General features: G+C 36.7%; 1 protein-coding gene across 1 annotated transcript in view; it reads right to left on the bottom strand.

Moving 5' to 3' along the window:
• zbtb16b (zinc finger and BTB domain containing 16b) overlaps positions 1 to 17150 on the bottom strand; it is a 33854-nt gene extending 16704 nt beyond the window's left edge. The window contains exons 1-2 of the mRNA XM_056474265.1: positions 17042 to 17150; positions 13990 to 15269 (exon numbers count right to left, since the gene is read on the bottom strand). Of these exons, the coding sequence (XP_056330240.1) occupies positions 13990 to 15215 (1226 nt within the window). The 5' untranslated portion in view covers positions 15216 to 15269; positions 17042 to 17150. The remainder of the gene's footprint in view (positions 1 to 13989; positions 15270 to 17041) is intronic.
• Positions 17151 to 22264: the final 5114 nt, after the last annotated feature.

Here is a 22264-nt window from a genome sequence, read left to right as displayed (position 1 = left end):
TACAGTTATGATTGAGTTTAGGGCTAGGGAACAGATATAGATTACATTTTCCAACAAAAATGATGTTCCAGGATCAACATAGATGTTAATCCAGGATCGCATCGTACTTGGCAAAATCATGACGTGCGTCAACTCTGTTATAGGTTTAAAAAGTTGAACAATGAGTTAACCAACATTTAGTAACAGAAGCATGTACCCAAAGCATTTTGCATTATTTGAAATCAATAATATTGCATTTGTTAAGCTAATTATCATTTACTGGTCTAACAAAATGTAATAAAAACAACCCAGGCTCATTCTGAAAACGTAGTCCCGAGGACGTTTCTGGAGATCACGAAATACGTTCCGGGATGTACGTATTTTTGCAGTTTTTAGTTTTCACGAATCAGACGTCTCCAGCGAGTGCCGTTCGCGCCCGCGCTGTTCTTGCGTGAACCCACCAGAGGCCGCTGTCGAACGAACGTCTGTCTTTCCGACTGGCTGAATGATTGACTGGGCGAACGGTTAATTGGCCGGCCGACCCACCCTCCTCCTTCCCTGAACCCAACCAATTTTACCGATTGACCCGCCCACCCTAAACCCAACCAACGATTTACAAAAGCCGTCCAGAAAAAGAAAAACCCTCGTCTGATTATAATTTTTTTTTACCACGTTTTCGGATTTTACCACATTCTCACCCTGTTATGAACCTCTTCGCTTTATTTCATGGATTCTGTTTTAGTCTTACCTGATTTCTGGAATCGCTCTTCCCCGGACTCGAACCCGGTCATCGTCGTCGTGGTCAGCTCCTCTCTGCGTCTCGAGTCCGCCGACATACAGGACAAGCTAACCGGACAAACTGGTTGCGGCGGGAAAGCCCTCCACACGAAGGTAAGCGGTCAGCTGGCGAGCGCTAAAAGGAACGGCGTCATACCGCCCCGCAGCGTTCGCTTAAATAATGAAATGCAGCCATACATACCTCCGGCTATATAATTTGCGGTCTCCAGAAACGTCCTCGACACTACGTTTTCAGAATGAGCCTGGGTTGAATAAAAATGTGTCGATTGTTCTAAATCTAAATGCTGGGTCATGTACATTTTATTACAAAAATAAACATATCTCAATAGCTATGTTTCCATACAAAAATGCAAATTAGCTTTATGTGTAAAACTGGAATTTTGTATAAAAAACATGCAAATAAAGAAGAATTTCCATCTAATGAGTCAAAGTGAACAAAATCGTCACTTCCGGATTATCTGGTGACAAATATCAACAGAAAAAAATGGAATTTGCTGTGGTAGGAGAAGCTGTGTCAATCAATTCCTTCTTTAATAATTAACTTGCGCCTCAGAAAGCAATCCTGACATGCAGTGAATGCACGGTGGCGTTTGGCGCGTGAGACACGGAGCACAGACGCTCTTGACTCTGGAGGTCATAAATAACATAACAACACTAATACTGAAACAGTTAAGGCGTTTTAGAATGATCAAAACAGCATTTCAGATGTTTTACAATGTGCTCAGCCTGCTGGTTTGTCCATTCACAAACATTTTTACCATCACATGATCTCATAGCAAAACCACATGACCTTTTTTTAATGCGCTTACTGGAATTTGTTCGGTAAAAGTGTTTCCATCGCAGTTTATCCCCATGTTTTCCTATTAAATAAAAAGTTTATCCTCCTCAGTTATGCACATATGTTTTATATGCACATTTTCAAAATGTATGCGGATCTTGGCGTTTCCATCAATCGATTTTTTTATGCGCATATCCAAAACTGCGCATAAAAATAGGTGGATGGAAACGTAGATAGTGACACTATTAGGTAATTTATTAATTATGTTAGATCTAATCAGATGAGATAATACTTTTATAGTCCATTTAGTTTAATAGTCCATTTATTTTATCTTACTGTAGTTAGACTGCCATTTCAGTAGCTCAGATCTCAGCACAGATAATAATCATGCGCATGGTTATCTGCAATCATCTCAACCAAACGTCCTGTTAAGATGAGGCGTCTACAGTGTCCTCTCGGGAGACTATGCTGGTATGTAGTTAGGCTTCTGTTGAAGTTAACCAGAGGATAAAGGGAGAGGCTGAGTAAACAAAAGACCCCCTGAAGCAACAGTTAACAGGACAATAGATGATCCCTGTGTGAAGGACACTCATTATCTCTGCGTTTCAGTTTCTTCACTGTTGATCAACTGTGTGGATAAGCTACTGGTCAAAAGTTTGGGGTTGGAAGTTTTTTTTTTATATGCGTATACTCAATAAAGCGGTGCTTTATTGAAATTTTTTAAATGTACTTTTTTTCTGTGATGACAAAGCAAGATTTCCTGCATACTGTAAACAAATCTTTTAATTTCAGGGCATTTTTACACCTGTAGATTGTTTTCTTTATTCCAAAACACGAAATAAAATGGCTACAATGAGTATGTTTACATGGACACCAATAATCAGATTTTAATATGATTAAGACAATGTAAACAGCAATTTTTTGATTACCTTAATCTGGCTAAAGTTAGAAAATGCGGAGGCTATTGTACTCATTCGGTATGCGGTATCAAATTCCATTATAACAACACTCTTCCAGCAGTTCATGCTCACATACAACATCTCATTTGTTACGGGGGGCATGCATAAAATGTTCCAGAACGAAAGTGAAAGTGCCAAACTGCAGTTAAAGTCGACAAATTAAAAATGAAACACCCGCAATTACATGAAACTCTGAAGAAAACGTGGATAGCGTGGTAACTCAATGTTCAGCGATCTTAGCATGTCTATAGCAGAATCTATAGCATGGGATTATGAAAGGAACATTCAAAAATCAACTCATGTAAATATATTATTGTCTTATTCAGATTAAGGCAAATAATTTAATTACTGATGTCCATGTAACTAGTCACTGTTATCATTTCTTTATGGTTCTAAATGAGGAAAAAAAGTCTCATTCTCGTGGGTCAAAGGACAATTCTGCTCATAACATTCATTCATCAGAATGAATAGAGAGCAGCTCAGCAGGTATGCTGTGGCTTTCTTTGCAGCAGATGTAACATGATTTAAAGCTTTGTTTTTTATGTTTTGGGCAGATTGAAGAGTTAATTTTGATGTCAGCCGAGACCTTGTCTTGTTTAAGTGACCTATAACTGACTGTTTAGTGTAAATTTGACTGCCGTGTATCTTCTATTACAATCATGGTGTCTTGTGTTTGTGCTGATGACTCTGGGCATATTCAATTTATTCAATTAAACTTATTTATAAAGTACTGTATGTACTTACTGTATGTACTTACAGTTGAAGTCAGAATTGTTAACCCCCCTGAATTATTAGCCCCCATGTTTATTTTTTACCCCAATTTCTGTTTAACAGAGAGATTTTTTTTAACACATTTCTAAACATAATAGTTTTAATAACTCATTTCTAATAATTGATTTATTTTATCTTTGCCATGATGACAGTAAATAATATTTGACTAGATATTTTTCAAGACACTTCTATACAGCTTAAAGTGACATTTAAAGGCTTAACTAGGTTAATTAGGTTAATTAGGCAGGTTAGGGAAATTAGGCAAGTTATTGTATAACGATGTTCTGTAGACTATCGGAAAAAATATAGTTTAAAGGGGCTAATAATTTTGACCTTGAAATCATTTTTTAAAAATTTAAAACTGCTTTTATTCTAGCCAAAATAAAACAAACAAGATTTTCTCCAGAAGAAAAAAAATTACAACCCAGGCTCATTCTGAGAACGTAGTCCCGGGGACGTTTCTGGAGACCGCGAAATACGTAGCCGGGGGTACGTGCGGCTGCATTTCATTTTTTTAAGCGAACGCTGCGGGGCGGTGTGACGCCGTTCCCTTCGGCGCTCGCCGGCCGGCCAGCCGGCCGCTCGCCTCCGTGTGGAGGGCTTTCCCGCTGCAACCAGTTTGTCCGGTTAGCTCTTCGTGTACTCGAGGCGCAGAGAGGGGCTGACCACGACGACGACGACGACCGGGTTCGAGTCCGGGGAAGAGCGGTTCCAGGAATCAGGTAAGAAAACAAAAACAAAATCCAAAAAATGAAGCGAACAAGTTCGTCACAGGGTGAGAATGTGGTCAAAATCCGAAAACGTGGTAAAAACCGGACAAGGGCTTTTCTTTTTCTGGACGGCTTTTGTGAACCGTCGTTGGTTGGGTTTGGGGACGGAGGAGGGCGGGTCAGCCGATTGGCCGGTCGCACGGTCAATCATTCCGTCATGAAGACAGGCAGACGGGCGAAAGGTCGTTCGACAGCGGCCTCCAGCGGGTTTACGCGAGAACGGCGCGGGAAAAAGCGCGCACAGCGGCCTCTCGCGGACTCGCGAAAACAAAAACTGCACAAATACGTACCTCCCGGGACGTATTTCGCGGTCTCCAGAAACGTCCCCGGGACTATGTTCTCGGGATGAGCCTGGGTTGAAAAATTACCAGATAAAGTATGAAAATTTCCTTGCTCTGTTAAATATAATTTGGGAAATATATAAAAAAAAAATCTAAGTGGGTTTATTAATTCTGATTTCAACTGTACATTTGTGATTGTAAAAAAAAAAAAAAAAATATATATATATATATATATATATATATATATATATATATATATATATATATATATATATATATATATTTATATATATATATATTCAGCATTATTATGGTTGAAGCAGTATAATGATCAGATGTTAGAGTGAGGATTGTGAGCTGTGGAGTGAGCTGTTTTAAATGTATTTTTTATGTTTTGGTATTTATTTTTTGTTGTTGCTGTTTTTCTTTTTTAAATAAATCTTAAATGGTACCATATCATTGTTCAAGTAGAAAAACTAAAGCATCTGAAAAAATATGTGTGTGTGTATGTGTTTTTGGGACATATCAGGACACAAATCTGTGAAATAACACTGGTATTACAAAAAGGTGGTGAGTTATGAGGAAATTGCTGAAAAAGCTAATAAATCACACAGAACGAGTTTAGAAAATGAGTTCAAAACGAGCTCAGTTCTTTTTCAGAAAGTAAAACTGTACACAGTTATCTGTGATGGTTGGGTTTAGGGGTAGGGTGGGGTTAGGGCAATAGAAAATACAGTTTGTACAATATAAAAACAGTCTTCACAATTCACAAAAACAAACATGTGTGTGTTTTACCTTCAACATAATTATGGTGGATGGTGGTTTAATATAATGGTGCAAATCGTATGCTAGAGTGTGGACAGCTGCGCTGAGCTGATTTTTTGGTAAATTTTTAAAAGAATAATTCTGGCAACCACAATGACTATTATTTTATTTATTTTTATTTTATTTAAGGATTGTGTGATAAAGAAAAAAGCAGTAATTCTAAATATTTTGGGTACATTTTTAAAATAATAATTATAGCAACCACCATGACCATTATTTATTTTATTTTAGTTTATTTAAGGATTGTGTGATAAAGAAAAAGTAATAATGCAGAAGATTTTGGGTACATTTTTAAAAGAATAATTCTGGCAACCACAATGAACATTATTTTATTTATTTTATTTTATAATTTTCTTTTATTTTCTTTTCTTTTAAGGATTGTGTGATAAAGAAAAAAATAATTCAAAAAATTTTGGGTACATTTTTAAAAGGATAATTCTGGCAACCACAATGACCATAATTTAATTTAATTTAATTTAATTTAATTTAATTTAATTTAATTTAATTTAATTTAATTTAATTTAATTTAATTTAATTTAATTTTAAGGATTGTGTGATAAAGAAAAGTAATAATGCTTAACATTTTGGGTAAATCTTTAAAAGAAGAATTCTGGCAACCACAATGACATTATTTTATTTATTTTATTTTATTTATCTTATTTTAAGGATTGTGTGATAAAGAAAAGTAATAATGCTAAATATTTTGGGTACATTTTTAAAAGAAGAATTCTGCTAACTATAATGACCATTATTTATTTTATTTTAGTTTATTTAAGGATTGTGTGATAAAGAAAAAGTAATAATGCTAAAAAGTTTGGGTGCATTTTTAAAAGAATAATTCTGGCAACCACAATGACCAGTATATTATTTATTTATTTATTTATTTATTTGTTTGCTTGTTTATTTATATATTTATTTAGTTATTTAGTTATTTATTCATTCATTCATTCATTCATTCATTCATTCATTCATTTATTTATTTATTTATTTATTTATTTATTTATTTATTTATTTATTTATTTATTTATTTAAGGATTGTGTGATAAAAAAAGCATAATGATGCTAAAAATTCACCTTCACCATCACAGGAAAAAATCCATTTAAAAAACAAATTCACAAAGAAAAGTTATCTTAAACTGTAAAAATATCCCACACTATTACCACTTTTTTTTAAGTAAATCTTATGCTATAAAGATCAAAATATATATTATATATACTGTATACAAACACACAGAGGGAGCTTTCTAAGCCACCAGAAGCATCTCTATTTCCTCCGTCTTCCTTGACCTCTCTCTGTCTCTCAATCTCTCTCTGTTTGCTCTATAACAAAAGATCTAATTAGAGCTGTGAGCGCCGGGGCCGATGCCACTGCTCCAGGATCTCCCACTTCCAGGGATTCCTAAGCAGCGGAGCAGATCTGTGTCCCCAGAGCCCCTGCACGCTTCAGTCGCCCGCCTGCTGCCCGCGGTGCACTGTGAGCTCACATCAACCGCAGATTAAACCCACTCGCTGGAAAGCAGCACATTCGCCGGCTCCACCACAGGGCGCAAATGACATGCATGACAGGAGCGAGACCAAGCACAGCGGCTCGCAGAGGTCTTAATCCAGGGGAGAGAGCGTTTATTGCATGACCGTTGTGATGCCCATTGCTACTGCATTTATTTCTAACGGCTGGCTGTGCTTAGATTCGTTCCGGAGGTCTGGGAAGGCTTTGGTGGGTGTGTTTGGGCTAAGATTCACGACTTTGAGGGCCTCTTGCAACTGGGGCAAAAGTTGAACTGTTATTGGTATTGGGTCACCTCAGCATGACCACAGTGACCCCGTGGGGCCCCTGGGCCTTTCATAACGTCCTGTGTGCAATTCAGTTGTCGGCAGATCTTAACATCTGTCACCGTTCACAAACCAGATAAAGGGGCAGGTTGAGTTTATGAACAAATAGTGGCGACAGGGAAACCTACTGACCTACTATCTGGAAGTGATTACGGTATTGTTATCTAACCTTACAGTTTTTAAATTTAAAGGCACAGTTTGTAATTTTTGCCACTAGAGGGCATGGATTCACAACAAACAAAGATATATTTTGATGACGCAGTGACCAAGTGTGGAATCATTGGAGTTGTCATCTTCAATTCATCCTATACAAGCCTAATGCAGAACTAATTTTCATGAATGAGCTAAAAAATTGAAGACATAGGCCCAATTCCAAATCTATTTTTGTACCCCTACCCCTACCCCTACCCCTTCCCCTTAGCCCTTGAAACAGAGTGTGAGGGGAAGGGCTACAAAATTTACCCATAAGAAATGGGACAGCACCACAACACCTGCATACTGTATATCATTACATGTCATCGGGATCTCTTGCTTTATATGAGATCGAGGATCGCGACTGCTGTACTTATTCCAGTTGCATTATTATTTGGTATTTATCTCCAGGAAATCACTGAAGGCATATATAGTAAGGAAGCAAGCTGTCAGAGCCCAACAAGAATGCAAGAAACTGCTTATATGTGGTGAAAAAATTATACCATTTGACCACTTCCAGTTCATCTAGTCATGATCACGTTTTGAAAAACTGCTTAGCACCGCTTATCATGTTAAATACAATTCAAAGTTGTGTTATTCTGCTCTGTGTATAGTAATAAAAAGCAGAAGAAATAATTTTTTTCTAGAAAAACAATAAGAAAAATGGAGAGTCAATGACATCATTACAATGGTGATGCGGAATGCGAACATGCTGACCCCTGTCACTAGTTAAAATTGATTATTTCTCTGAGTTTAAACAATGGTCGAATGATCTGGGTAAATGTCGGTAAATAAGTTAGTAGAATATATAACAGTTTGTACGATTTTTTCATCAAAACATCTGAAAAACAACTTGAATTGTGTAATATATTTTGCTGACTTATGTACTTACATTGTATTAGTGTTGTCACAATATTTAGTAAACAATCGGTACTGAAATTTAAAAAATGTCCATTTCCTGCTAACATTTGAGCGAGGTTAAGCGCGTTCTCAAACACCGTTGATTGGCCATTGTGTTCATGTGCTCAACAAAAATGACTGTGATTGGCCATGAGGGTCATCAGTCACCGCAGTGCAAACACAGATACAGGGACACTAGAGCGTTGTAAATTCATATAAATCAGCTGATCTGTCTATGAGCTGACATACAAGCGATCCGCTGATCAACTGACCGATGTCCGCGACTTTAAAATGCTCCATCTGTGTTTGCACTCAGTGAAAAGCGATGAAGTGCAGTGAACTGATGAACTTCACAGCCAATCACAGTCATTTCTGTTGAGCACGTGAACACAATGGCAAATCAGCTGTGTTTAAGAACGCGCTCAACAGTGCATAAATGTTTGCAGGAAATGGATGTTTTTAAAATTGCAGAACCGGTTGGTAACGAAAATCAGTTTCGTGACAACACTACATTCTACAAAATGATTCAAAGAATGTTCAAATTCAAAGAAATATCCAATTCACATTCGTACAATTACATTAATAAATTGTTTCTCATAGAGCACATTGTACTAGCCACAGCCATGATTTAATTTCTTTGTGTGTTTAAAGTGACTAAATAAAGTAATACATGAAAGCATTAATGATTTATGATTCGTGATTTTAACAAACCATGCCTCAATTTAAACATCTGAGAGTTTAGTGTCAACATAAGGCCTCCGTTTTATTATTTAGATGCTTCAACAACAGCAGTACAGTAATTCGTGTCAGGAGTACAAACAGCAACATGACAAACAAAAGCTGGACTTCATACCTTTGATTTGATATAACGATCCTGTGTTGAATATAATCTGACGCAGCTGGATAAAATCTCAAAGAAAATTGTCGAGGGAAAAACATCCAATGGCAGTTTTTTGCTCCCCGAAAAAATCTATAAATCCATTGTTTACATCAGCTTTCATGTGAAGGTTCAATCAGAGCAGTGTTTACGTAAGCATATAAGAGTCAACCAAGTTTTTTTTAAATGATCAGTAGTTTTACTCATGATATCCTTTATTATATTTTCATTTTCATATCCTAAATATTTGTCATATTTTTTTCTTGCTCATTATGAAATCTTTCGTTCCCCTGTAAGCCGCTGGCTTTTCGATATGAGCAGCGCATATAAGCAGCACATGCAGATTAATAAAAATAATAGTGACGTTACAGTCTGATACAAATTAGTAATATGTCAAATATAACAGGGAAGGAACTCATTTTTTTTATAATATACTTCAATTTTATAATATAACATTAAACAGTGATACTACTGCATTTGACATGCCAAATGTAAACATTTCATTGTGTAACACAGGCACATGTTGATTTCATTCTTTATGGCCGACAATCAGTGACATTTCAGCAGATTCACCAATCAATAGACAGTTTTTTGAGGCTGATTGCATACTTTACGGCCTGCAATCAGTGAAATATTAGCATATGCACCAAACAGCAGACAGCTTTCTGAGGCTGACTGCATACTACATGACTGGACATAAGAGTAATATCTAAACTATAGCTTGATGTACGGATAATAGTTCATGTGGATGTGTATTGTAAAATATTGATAATAGCATTTCTCATTCTGTTATGTGCTGTGTACTGCAGAAAGCTGCTTTATTCATAAAAAAATGATAGAAACTTAAACTCAGAGTGTCTTTCAAATAATCCCATGGTTACTATTTGAGTTGAAGTATGTAATCATGGATTTTAAAGATTGAGTTCAGAATGGGGCTGCTGTTTTAAAGGGATAGTTCACTCAAAAATGAACATTTACTCACTGTTTACTCTCTGTTTACTCTTATTTCTTTAGTATCCTTCTTCTGTTGAAGTCTAAAGAATATTTTCTGAAGAAAGCTAAAAACTTGTAACTACTGACTTCAATAGTAGGAAAAACAGATACTATGGAAGTCAATGGTTATAGCTTTCTTTAAAATAACATCTTGTGTGTTCAACAGAAGAAAGAAGGTGAAACAGTTGGAACAAGTGAATGATTAATAAATTTTTCAGATTTGGGTGTAGTATCCCTTATAGAGGTTAAGATTTTTCAGGAGTATTTGATTGGACATTTGAGATAAATGTTTAATTACTGCATTACAGTTCAACTACATTTCAACTAGAATATACGATAAATGATAATAACAAGATGATAAAAGAAGATTAACAATAAAACATTTCTGAAGAATAAGGGGCCGATAACACCGAACACGAATAAATAAAATATTAAAATTATAACAATATCAACACTTGCGCACAATACATAGCTGATTCAGTCATTACATAGCGACATAAAACCACACCGTATTCTCTTTTTTTCTTGTCAACAAAAAGGCGGTGTGATGCGGTTGTTGCTAGATTGGATATGGTTGCGGCCAGAAGTTAAAGTTAAATTATTTATATTATTTATTGCATTTCCCATTTATTGTATTTTATTAACGTCTACCTCCACCCCAACCCTAATCCCAACCATCACAGTAATGTGTTGTACCAAGTATTATTTACGTAATCTATTAAATTACCCAATAAATTGTATTTTTTATTGCCTACCCCCATCCCAACCCTAAACCCAACCATCCCAGTACTGTAAAAATATAAATTATTGTTATACAGTGTCATAAAAAAATGCTGCTATATTAATGCGGATACTGTACTTCCGGCCAGCCGCGTATCTGTTCTAGACAACCGTGTGGTGCACCTCGCGTTCTCAGAAAGGAAAAGTGTGTTCGGTGTGATCGGCCATAAAGCATGACTAAAATAGTATTTAGTCAGGCTGTGACTAAACTAAAAATTTGCTTTCAAAATTAACTTAAAATAATATTAAATAAAACCATTTACACTGTAAAAATAAATAAATAACATCAACTATTTGAAACAGTTAAATCAGTTACAACTACAAAAAAATGTCATTTTTAGCTTTGCAAAGTTGATACTAATATTTTAGTATGCTTGAATGATGAAGTTGAGATGACTACAAAAGTTCATTTGATTCAACTAAAACATTTTAGACAGCAATGATTTTTTACAGTGTATTTTATCTCCTCTCTCCACAACAAATCCTTTTACTTTTAACAGTATTACCACTTTTAACAGATCACAAATAAACAAATATAATGTAATGTGAAAATAATGATCAATATATATTAATAGAGAATAAATCATTTTTATTTATTATTATCGAAGCCTAAATTAATTAACTTAAACCTAAATTGATATATTAATATTATTAACACTTGTTTTCAAGTCAATGTACAGATCTGAATAAAAAACAAAAACGGAACTATCAGATGTTTAAGCGCCTCACTGGAAAGGAGAAAATCTGATAGGATGTGTTCGTCAGGCCTCAGACAGGAAACCCGGGTCGGTGTCACTGGGTTCAGCATTTGTGGGAATGAATGAAAGAGTATCAGGTGCGCCGCAATACACACAACGTGTGGCCACTTTATCTATGTCTGACAGAAGGCTAAAGTCACTATCAGACCATCTTCACCACAGAGACTAAGGAGAGCGGTGTGGGGTTATCTTCCACTCTGATAAATACAGATAAAGCACAACCTACTGTTGGAGAGTCCAAGTTTAAACTGCATGGCCATCAGTCAAGCCCAAACCAATAAAACAGAAATAATGATGGGTTTTGGTTGGCAAATAAAAGGTTTCATATGTCAACTCCAGCAATAAATATTTTATTTTGACATATGGCATGACACCAGTTGGGTGCCGGCCAAGCCAAAGCATGAGGGAGTTCTGTGCAAAAACAAAAGTGGACAAATAAACCTATTTTAAAGCATGTGCTTGTTTTATATTAGGAAAACAGTGCTACTGGTCCATCTGTCTATCAGAGAAGAGCTGCTCCCGGCTGATCAGTTTGACAGAGTAGAGGCAGAGGTTACGGAGGGAAGGTCAGGGTCAATCTGCACTAAGCACACCTTCTTTTCCGCAAAGGAAAACCACCTTCTTCTACAAATTAAATAAAGGCTTGCTGCTTAGAGCCGGCAGATGTTTGAGCTGAACCTGCACTCAACATGCCTGAGGAACTTCATTAAAGATAAAGTTTAAGAAACACTCCACTTTTTTTATTAAATAGGCAAATTTTTGTTTCAAGTCCCCTAGGTCAGGGGTGCCCAATCTTGTTCCTAGAGATCTACCTACCTGTAGAGTTCAGCTGCAACCTTGATCAAACACACCTGTTATGAATTACCATGTGCTCCTTCATATCCTACTCAGTTGGTTTATTTGCGTTTGATAAAGGTTAGAGCTAAACTCTGCAGGAAGGTAGATCTCCAAGAAAATGTTTGGGCACTCCTGTACTAGAGTTTAGCTTATTTTCAAAAGTTCAGACTCTTTTTTTGAGCGAATTAATGAGCAAATTGCTGATGGTCTAATCCGATTCACTGATCTACGCTAAGCTAAGCTAAGCTAAGCTAAAAGAGTGCCCGCCAGACCCAGAGAGTGGCTGAATGGATTAAAAAATGTAAAACTGTTTAACTCTAGATGAAATGTGCCGGCGGTTAGTGTGTCGACACATGCACTCTGTATATATGTATAAGTCATTTGCAAATTAAGGGGCCACTTACCAAGTAATTTTTTTAATTTTCTTAATATTTTTTATTAATTATTATTTTTTTTTTTCTAAGTTGAGTGATGATTAGTCATCCTAAATCAGTAAAAGCAGTTAAATATTTCGTTTATAACACTATGGGGATTTCCTGCGTTTCTTGGCTTTGCTCAATCGCATTTGCGATTTCAGTTCAATTAACTGAACTGCCCCTGTGCGTTATCTCAGCCCAGTCTTTATCGGTTGAGATGTGTTGATAAGCCCAAAGTATAGTACATGTATTATCTAGAGCTTAAAAATATTTTGTATTATTGTGGTGCATTATGTGTAATGTTTTTTTTTTCTGAAACAGTATGTGTGTATGCAAAAATCCACTTATTATTGGTTATTTATAAATTAAGAAATTCTCACATTTTGCATTCATTTCTGACAAGGTTGGCATAGCTTTATCATCAGTCGCTAAACTTATCTACTACTACTACTAACTGGCTTCCATTACACTCACCCCATAAACCTCACTTCCATCTGGGTCACGGCACCAATATTTTACATGCCCTGATCTGAGTGGAATTTGAACCAGCATTTAAAGCATATACTGTAAGATAGGCATGTTAACAAGAATGCTAAATGCCACTGCCACCAGTGTCAGTCAAGAGTTCTTACTACCTGGACCCTCCTTACACTTTCATCCCATGTGTTTCAATGCAAAAATAAGCCCATATCTCTTAAAACAGGGGTGCCCAAACTCAGTCCTAGAGGGATGATGTCCTGCAAAGTGTAGTACCAACCCCAATCAGACACACCTGGGCTAGGTAATCAAGCTTTTACTAGGCTTTCTAGAAACATCCGTGCAAGTGTGAAGGTGTTGAGGCAAGTTGGAGCCAAAATCTGCAGAAAACCAGCCCTCCAGGACCGAGTTTGGGCACCCCTGCCATAAAACAACATTTGCACTATGTTTTTGGAGACTTCTAAATCCAAAAGACAAAAATACTGCACAATGATAAATGTTCAAAAGGTGTATTTATCAATAACACCAAAAAGGCATTGGTTCTGAAGTGCCTTGTAACTGATTTTGATGCAGTGAAATGTTTTTTTTTAATATTCAGCAGTGAAACAGACAGCTATTATATTGCTTTTTCATCATATCTAGTGACTACTCACTTTTGTTTTATTTAAAGATCACCACTAAATAAAATTATAATTTTTTTCTATATATAAATATACACACAGTGTAGAATCGCAAGGTAACAGCAAATCATCAAGTAACTTGACTTACCTGTGTTGTTCAGCAGCTTCATTATCGGGCAGCTCCATATCACACACCTCACACCGCTCTTTCTGGGTATGGACTTCATGTTTCACATTTACTGCGAAATCCCCGAGCTTGTTGAAGAACTCCCTCTGAATCAAGCTCTGGTGGAAGAGCCCCCCGTAAGCACTGAAATCCATAGACATGGCCAGGGATGGCGGCATATGTAGGGACGAAGCCATGGACACAGGAACGGGCAGCATGCTTTCGCTCTTATGGTTGGATGGGATGGAGCACAGCGAAGCAAAATGTCTATCAGCCAGACTGGCCATACTGATCAAACTGGCTTGGTTGTTGTCCCCTTGGGAGTCAACAGAACTATCGGTGGAGTGGAGCTCGCGGGCGCTGGTGATGACGCTGCCTCTGGTCGGGGTTCCAGGAGTGTCCCGGTGCTGCCTGGAGTCACCGCCACCCTCCCCGTTCCTAGGGAAGCCACCTTCATGTTGATAGTCCTCGTCTACTTGCATCATCTCAGTTTTTATCTTATCTACCAATGGAGATGAGTTACTAATGTTGTGCGAGAAACCCTGTCCAATGTTGCCTTGGAGGACGGACTGTCCCATGCTCATCAAGCCCTCTACTGCTGCTTTAGTAGGGCTGACAGTTGAAAGACCCAATTGGGCAGACTCTGAAGATCTTTTATCGACCATGCTGACCAGAGCCAGGCGATGGCGGGCAGCGGTGCCATAACCACCATCTTGTATGGAATGCTTTTTAGAGATAATTGCACTCTTAAGGTACTTGATCCTGCGGTCTTCAACATCCTCGACACCATTCTCATTCATGTTCACATCTGTATCATTCTCTTCAGATGCCTGGATGGTTTCCAAAATCTTCAGACATTGCTCCTCCAAGTACTCGATTTCTAAAATCTCTGCGGCGTACAGCAGGTCGTCCAGGTCCTCCAGCTTGGCTTGGAGCGTGGCGGTGTAGGCGTACTCCAAAATCTGCTGGAAGGTCTTTGGTGAGAGGAAGTCCAGAGTGTAATGTTGGCTGTTGCGGTGGAACAGGATCTCGAACATCTTACTAGCACATGCAAGCACGGTTCTGTGCGCATGAAACTCCTGGCTGTCGACCATGATGACCACATCACACAATGTCCCAGACAGGCGCATCTGGTTGGCCTTCTGCAGGAGAGATGTGGGGTGGCCAGGGTTCTGAAGGTGGATTGCACCCATTTTAGTCAAATCCATAACATCGAGATCTACCGAACCATCTCACGGATCTGCTTCTCTCCTTGAGTGCTCCTGCAAATGTAAGTTCAGTCAGTTGTGTATCAAAAACAAGAATGAGCACTAAATGTACTACGTCAAATGTGTCCATCTAAGTTACACAGGTCATGTTAATCATCACTCAAACAGGTTAACTGAGTGCTTTGAGAAAGAGTCAAAGGGGAGTTGTTGTTGTTATTGAACCTCCATAAAGAAACACTAGCCAATCGTCACAACATGTACTTAATGTTATGCAATCGCAGCTAGAGTAATGGAAGGGTGCCAGATGAAACTGAACTGACTGCATTCGGCACATGCTTGGGATGAATCTGCATTTATGATATTGTTCTTCAGGCAAAAAGCATAATTTGTTTTAATTGTAGGCCCACTTTGTAGCAACACAGAGTCACATTCCTGCAGTCGAAAATAATAAATAACACCCCAGGAGCGACATTTTAAAAGCATATCTGTTCTAACATGTAGAAAGACTGATTGCTGGTCATATATTCTAATATAACCTTACTGCATATTCTTTATCAAGCATTATTTTTTTATTTACAGTTCAACTAATATCAACAAAACAGTTTCTGAAGTGTGAAGTGTTCAGCTGATTCACATTTTTGTCTAACACAATAACTGATAATGCTAGCTTAGTATTCTAAACATTTTGTAGTTTCGCTTAAGCATGAATGACTATTGTTATTATTATTATTATTATGAGTTTATTATTATGACAAATTATTTGATTTTTAACATAATGTGAATTGATGGTAAGAAAAAAAATATGATAAAATATATGTACTCTAAAGTTTCTGAAGTATTGCATAGGTATTGCACTCACACCTTCCTTGGACTAACCAAACAATTGCTACAGTCGTGATCTTTAAAAAAAATCGGTAGAGTAGGTTATGAATGGGTTTAATAGTTATAGATAACGAACAATTAAGTTTAAAAAGTGTCAATATGGGCAAAAACTATATCCGCAGCATTTATTAATATTATTTAATTGATAATATTTATGTAAAGTCAAATAAAATTAATATTATAAAATAAAAAAATATCGTGCTATCAATTTTTACATAACAAATAAATAAATAAACAAATACAATTGCCAATTTCTTAAGTATTGTACATCCTACTGCTTTATTTCAAACCTTAATATTTATTTATTTAGTCCGAAAGAGTGAATTGCATTCAAGACACTGAGTGCATATTCTATTAGTCTTAAAAACCTGTAGCTTGTACCAAACGCTTCATTTACAAATAACGATATAATGAAGAAAAAAGGTGGGGATGCATCTTCAATCCTGAAAAGGTTGAGCTCTCCTAACCTTTCAGCCTTCAAATCACGCAAACGTACACCGATAACGTGATAGTTACTAATTAGACCCACATCTCTATTTATCTCCTGTCTCTGACCACGATTTGACAAACATTAACGGTTATATCAGGTTTTCGAAGGATGACAGGATAAGCAAAAGATCAGAACCACGCGAAGCCATCCGTGCAACAGTCTGTCTCAACATTCAGCCCTTCCAAATGCACCTGACCGACAAGTTGTTTTCCGCAACATTAACATCAGTTACTTCCCAAATGAAATCATTTTAACACTTACTCTACGTGTCCAGAAAGCGCAAACAAACACGCAGGAGACGCGCGTGCTGTCTTAAAACACAAGAAACAAGTTGCATCCTCAACGCTAAATGAACTCATTCTCGCAGCACTTTCGCCTACTAATAAGCATTTATACTGTCGCCCTCAGCATGGAGAACAATTAAAGCTTTACCGGCGAAGTTATTTTCACTTACCTGCAACTGGCGCGTAAATTGAACACTTGTTATTAAGGCATCAACATACTGAGGTTCAGAGGAGCCGCTTCACGCGCTCTACACTCGCCGTGCGGATTCCAATCATCATCATCAGCGTGACGTCAAAGCAATGGCTCGCTGTTTTCACTGAGGCGCGCCAAGACGCCGCGCGCACGAGCCCTGCGATTATTAGTGCTTTGCTTTCAGGAGAGGAGCTGCTCAAGCAAACAGCGCTTTATTGCTGGAATCGAACTCAAACTCTTTATAAGCATTTGCATATGACTGGGAATCAAAGTGATTAACAGCGAAATACAGCCTTCTTACAGTTCCCTTAGTTGATGTGTTAAGTTTAAAGAGCACGGCTGTATTAAAAGGGCTTAAATTTGGCCATGAATGAAGGAAAGAAAAGATGAATGAGAATAAAAGCACGCACAACAGTGCTGTGCCAATCAATGTAGAATCAGTCTAATCCCGTAGTCTTCTAATCTGGAGACATGATGCTATATTCCCTAAACAATGTAACCCTGAAAACATCTGAGGACTTCTGGATATTTGTTTGCCTATTTTACACTGCCACTTTGATGATTACGTTTTATTATTATAATAAATATCCTTAAATGCCTTTTTACATGTTAGTTTAGGCAACTACCTGCAGCAATAAAAACAAATTACGCATAATTATATGCAACCAACCCTGAACCAAACCAAGCTATTTCTAGCCCTCTGGTAAGTACATGTTAATTAATATAGCCTCAATCAGGATTTAAATGTATAATTACACTGTAACAAAATCACCGTTACATAAACTGACCACAATCGTGTTTCTTGCCATTTTAAATTAATGATAATTAACCAAAAGGGCTCCAAAAAGTTGCCTTAAACTGCATTTCATTTATTCGATGTAAAAAAAAAACCTAAATGCATTGAAACAGACTTGCTGTCTGACTTGCATGTGTTGGTGTTGTTGAGGATGTTTATATGAAGCACGTGCGGTCACGTCTCATTTTCTGATGCACGAGCCTAATGAAATAGCGCCACTTGCTGGGGAAAAGCTTCATACTTGTGACCTGGACCACGAAACCAGACGTGTTATCTTTCAGAAATTAAGATTTAAATATCAGCTAGAAGCGTAATAAACAAGCTTTCCATTAAAATATGGTTTGCTAGGATATATTTGTCCATACAACTATTTGAACATTTGAAATACATTTGAAAAATATATAAATACTTTCCAATGCACATCACTAATAATAAATGGAGTTTTGATTTATTTACAGTAGGAAATTGTAAAAATAGCTCCATGGATCTTGATCTTATTGAATATTCTAATGCGTTTTGGTTTAAAAGAAATTTCAATAATTTTGACTTATACAATGTGGGTTTTTTTTATTCATTCATTCATTTTCCTAAGACTTAGTCCCTTTATTCATCAGGGGTCACCACAGTGGAATGAACCGCCAACTTATTCAGCATTTGTATTACACAGTGGATGCCTTTTCAGCTGCAACCCAGTACTGGGAAACATCCATACACACTCATTCACACACATACGCTACAGCCAATTTAGTTTATTCAATTCAGCTGTACCACATGTCTTTGGACTGTCTGGGAAACCGGTGCACCCGGAGAAACTACACAGAAATGCCGACAGACCCTCTCAGGACTTGAACCAGCAACCTTCTTGCTGTGAGGCGACAGTGCTAATATATCATTATCAGTGTTAATAGTGTCAAACAATATAAACATTATAATGAGTGCACATTAAAAGTATAACTTCAGACTGATACAGATTAAATTAATATGTAAATAAATAAAGAACTACTTACCCATTTTCCACAAAATTTCACTAGGCCTACTGGATTTCCTCCAAACAGTGGAGTAAGTCTTCAGAACCTTTCTGCCATTTTAATTTCATTGTTGAAGACATATTTGGCAATTGGCAGTTTTATTGTAGCAACAATAACCACAGTGACTAGTGTTTTCAGAATCCTGGTTGAAGCTGCACAATAAACATTTGTCAGGGGAAAAAACTAAAATAATGTTATGGTTATAATGGTTAAAATAAAGAAAGTGCTGAACATTTTTAAAACATCACGCAAGCACATTTAGGCTGTAAATCAGCTAAATGTAAAAAAATAGTAATACCAGTCACTCGATGCATTTAGACACACAGATGTGCTCAAGACGATCAGAATTGGGAATGTCATAGTTGTTTGTGCCAGACGAATGCTTCAGACAAGTATTTCAAATCTGCTGATCTACTGGGACTTTCATGCACAACCGTAGGGTTTACAGAGGAGTGCCAGTTGAGTGAGAAGTAGTTCTGCGGGTGAAAATGACTTGTTGATGTCAAAAGTCAAAGGAGAATGGACAGACTAGTTCAGCTGACAGAACGGCAACAGTAACCCAAATAACCAGTCGTTACATGGAGGTCTGTGGAAGTGCATCTGTGACCACAAAACACATCAACCTTGACCACTCCTGTCAGCAAACTGAGGCTACAGTTCAGACAGGCTCACCAAAACTGAACAACAGAAGAATGCAATAAAGGTTGTCTGGTCTGATGGACCTTGATTTCTCTGGTGAATGGTATGATTGGAATTTGGTGTAAACAACATAAAAACACTGGTGGAATGGTGCTGATCAAATTTGTTTAGCACATTTTGGACCCCTGCACATCTGAGACCGCTAGCAACTCAAGTCAATTTGTTGCTGACCATTATGCCCATATGCAGTGAACCTATCTTGTGATGCTGTATCAAGTAGGAAGTAGGAAGCTTGTCAGAAAGATTAAATCACTTCAAAATGGCTTCTTCAACAATGGTGGTATGCGAAGTTCTAGATGTGTCATAACAACGCAATGGATTCTAAGAATTTGGGACACAGGAACCTGTATCCCATTGATCTACATAGGTCTGTATCGTTTAACTGTAAGATAAAAACTACAAATAAATTTTAAAAAATTATGTTTTCTTCCAACAGCTTGTTGAGACCTTTTTATGCATAACCTCAGTCATTTATTTGATCTGCTCCCTCTGCATCTGCTCAGCTTCTTTAGTTCCACTTTAGCACTGGAGACAGAATATTAGACACACAAAGAGCATTTATAACACATTAGTCCATTTTATTCTGAGTGTTTGTAAGATGTTTTTCAAAAGGTATTACTATAAAACGTTTTTTCTGTGGTCATTTGTATTGGTTTACATAGTGAGCGAGTCCGAAAAACATGACAGTTCGCCATATACTCACCATCATGGGCGTGGCTAGGCCTAGTTTAGGGGGGCTGTAGCCCTCTATATTTCTACTCAGCCCCCCTAATTTTTTTGCGATTAGCTCATAAACTGTACACTAAATTATCGCCTCAGTCCTCTTTAAAATTTTATTTGAAAACAGCGGCAGAATTTGGCTCCTCTCCGTATTTCGTTTTCCATTTGATCAGCAAACCAGAGCTGTGCTGAGAGAAAGAAGGCGTGTTTATCGATAACTTATAATATCTGCTTATTTGCTATAGATACACTTATCATACCAACGTCACAGAGGTCGGGTTTCACATATACTGTTTCCTGCTCACCTCCTTCAGCGAAAATGTAACTCAGCTTAAATGTAAGCTTAATTTTTTATGCTCAATCCACATATATTTGTTAAAAGTGTTAAATTAACTTAATCAATTTGTGTTGGGACAACATGAATGAATTGTGTGGAACCCTGCATTTTTTTAGTGTATTACTTTTAAATTATTACTTATAAATGTAATATAGCTTAAATATATATATATATATATATATATATATATATATATATATATATATATATATATATATATATATATATATATATATATATATATATAAATAAATTTAATTTTTTTTTTTTTTTACCTCATAAGGAGCCCCCCTAAAACGAATATCCTAAAATCGCCCCTGCTTACCATTATAGATTCCCACTCTTGATATCAATAAATAGTGCACTTATTGTGGGAGCAGCCATTTGTAGTGGTGTCCAAAACTATAGTGGACTTTCTGAAGTGCATTCAATAAACCTTGCACCGCAATAACGAGTTTAACCACTCAACCGCTTGTGAATAATGCACTGCGAGAGTTCGCGTGCCTTATTTGACCACAAGATGGCAGCCACAGCGGAATTCTATGAGTGCAAGTTTCAAAATAAATGCAAAATTTAATTATTTAAATGAAAATGTGTAGCTGTATATGACTGAAATCAAAACAGTAATTCATTACTAATAGACAGCTTGCTAAGTGTCCAATAACTATCAGAGGATCTGACCAAGAAGTCGAAAATCTAATAATCTAAGGGATTTATTAGTAAAAAAAAAATTAATTCTGTATTCACTCACTCGTTTTCATTCCCTTTATAGTGGACAAATGTATGAAATAGTAAATGAAGGTGGCGATTTCGAATACAGCTAATTCTAAAAAAATAAAAAATAAAAATTTAAATTGTGAAAAAAAAGAGTCACTACCCTTATGCCATGGTTTAAAAAGAGTGAGAGAGAGAATAATAAGGTAATATTGACTCTTTTTTTCACAATTTTTTTTTTCTGGAACTTTAGAGGGAAAAAAAGGAAAAATTGCAAGATTTGAACAACTGTTTTGTAGAAAGAACTAAATATTGATTTTATATCTCACAGTTTGTACTATTTTTCTTTTAATTGTTAATTTGCACAATTGTGAGTTTATAGTTATTCTTTCAATTCTGACAATTGAGTTTTTCTTCGGATTGCAAATTTGTCTTGCAATTGTTTGTACATTTCCTCACAATTAAGTTTGTTTATATCTCACAATTTCTACTTTATTTCTTGCAATATTTCGCAGACTTCACAGAATTTGTATTTTTTTCTCATATTTGACAGTTTCTAACATTGTTTCTGTAATTCGTAATAGCGTACAATTCTCAAGTTTAAAAGATACTCCTTTTTCCATCGAGCCCAGAATTCATTTACCAAATGTACTCTGCGCCATCTCTTCCGAACATAAAGATCTTCTCGTGTAAACTGTCAATTACTGTCAATTTATAGAGTTCTCTATAAACTCAAACAGCTTCAACAGTCTCTAGTTCTCAATCTAATAGAGCAACTTTGGGACGTACTGCAATGGGAGTCACATGGAGTCAACAAATCTGAAGCAATGTGATGCATGTCAATATGTTTCACCAATTTACCATGTTTTATTAGAATTAAGACAGTTCTGAAGGCAAAAGTATGTC

The sequence above is a fragment of the Danio aesculapii genome, chromosome 15 (assembly GCF_903798145.1).
Source record: "Danio aesculapii chromosome 15, fDanAes4.1, whole genome shotgun sequence".
Classification (NCBI taxonomy): Eukaryota; Metazoa; Chordata; class Actinopteri; order Cypriniformes; family Danionidae; genus Danio; species Danio aesculapii.
The sequence above is the reverse complement of the archived record's forward strand: the minus strand, read 5'-3'. Positions and strand labels throughout refer to the sequence as shown.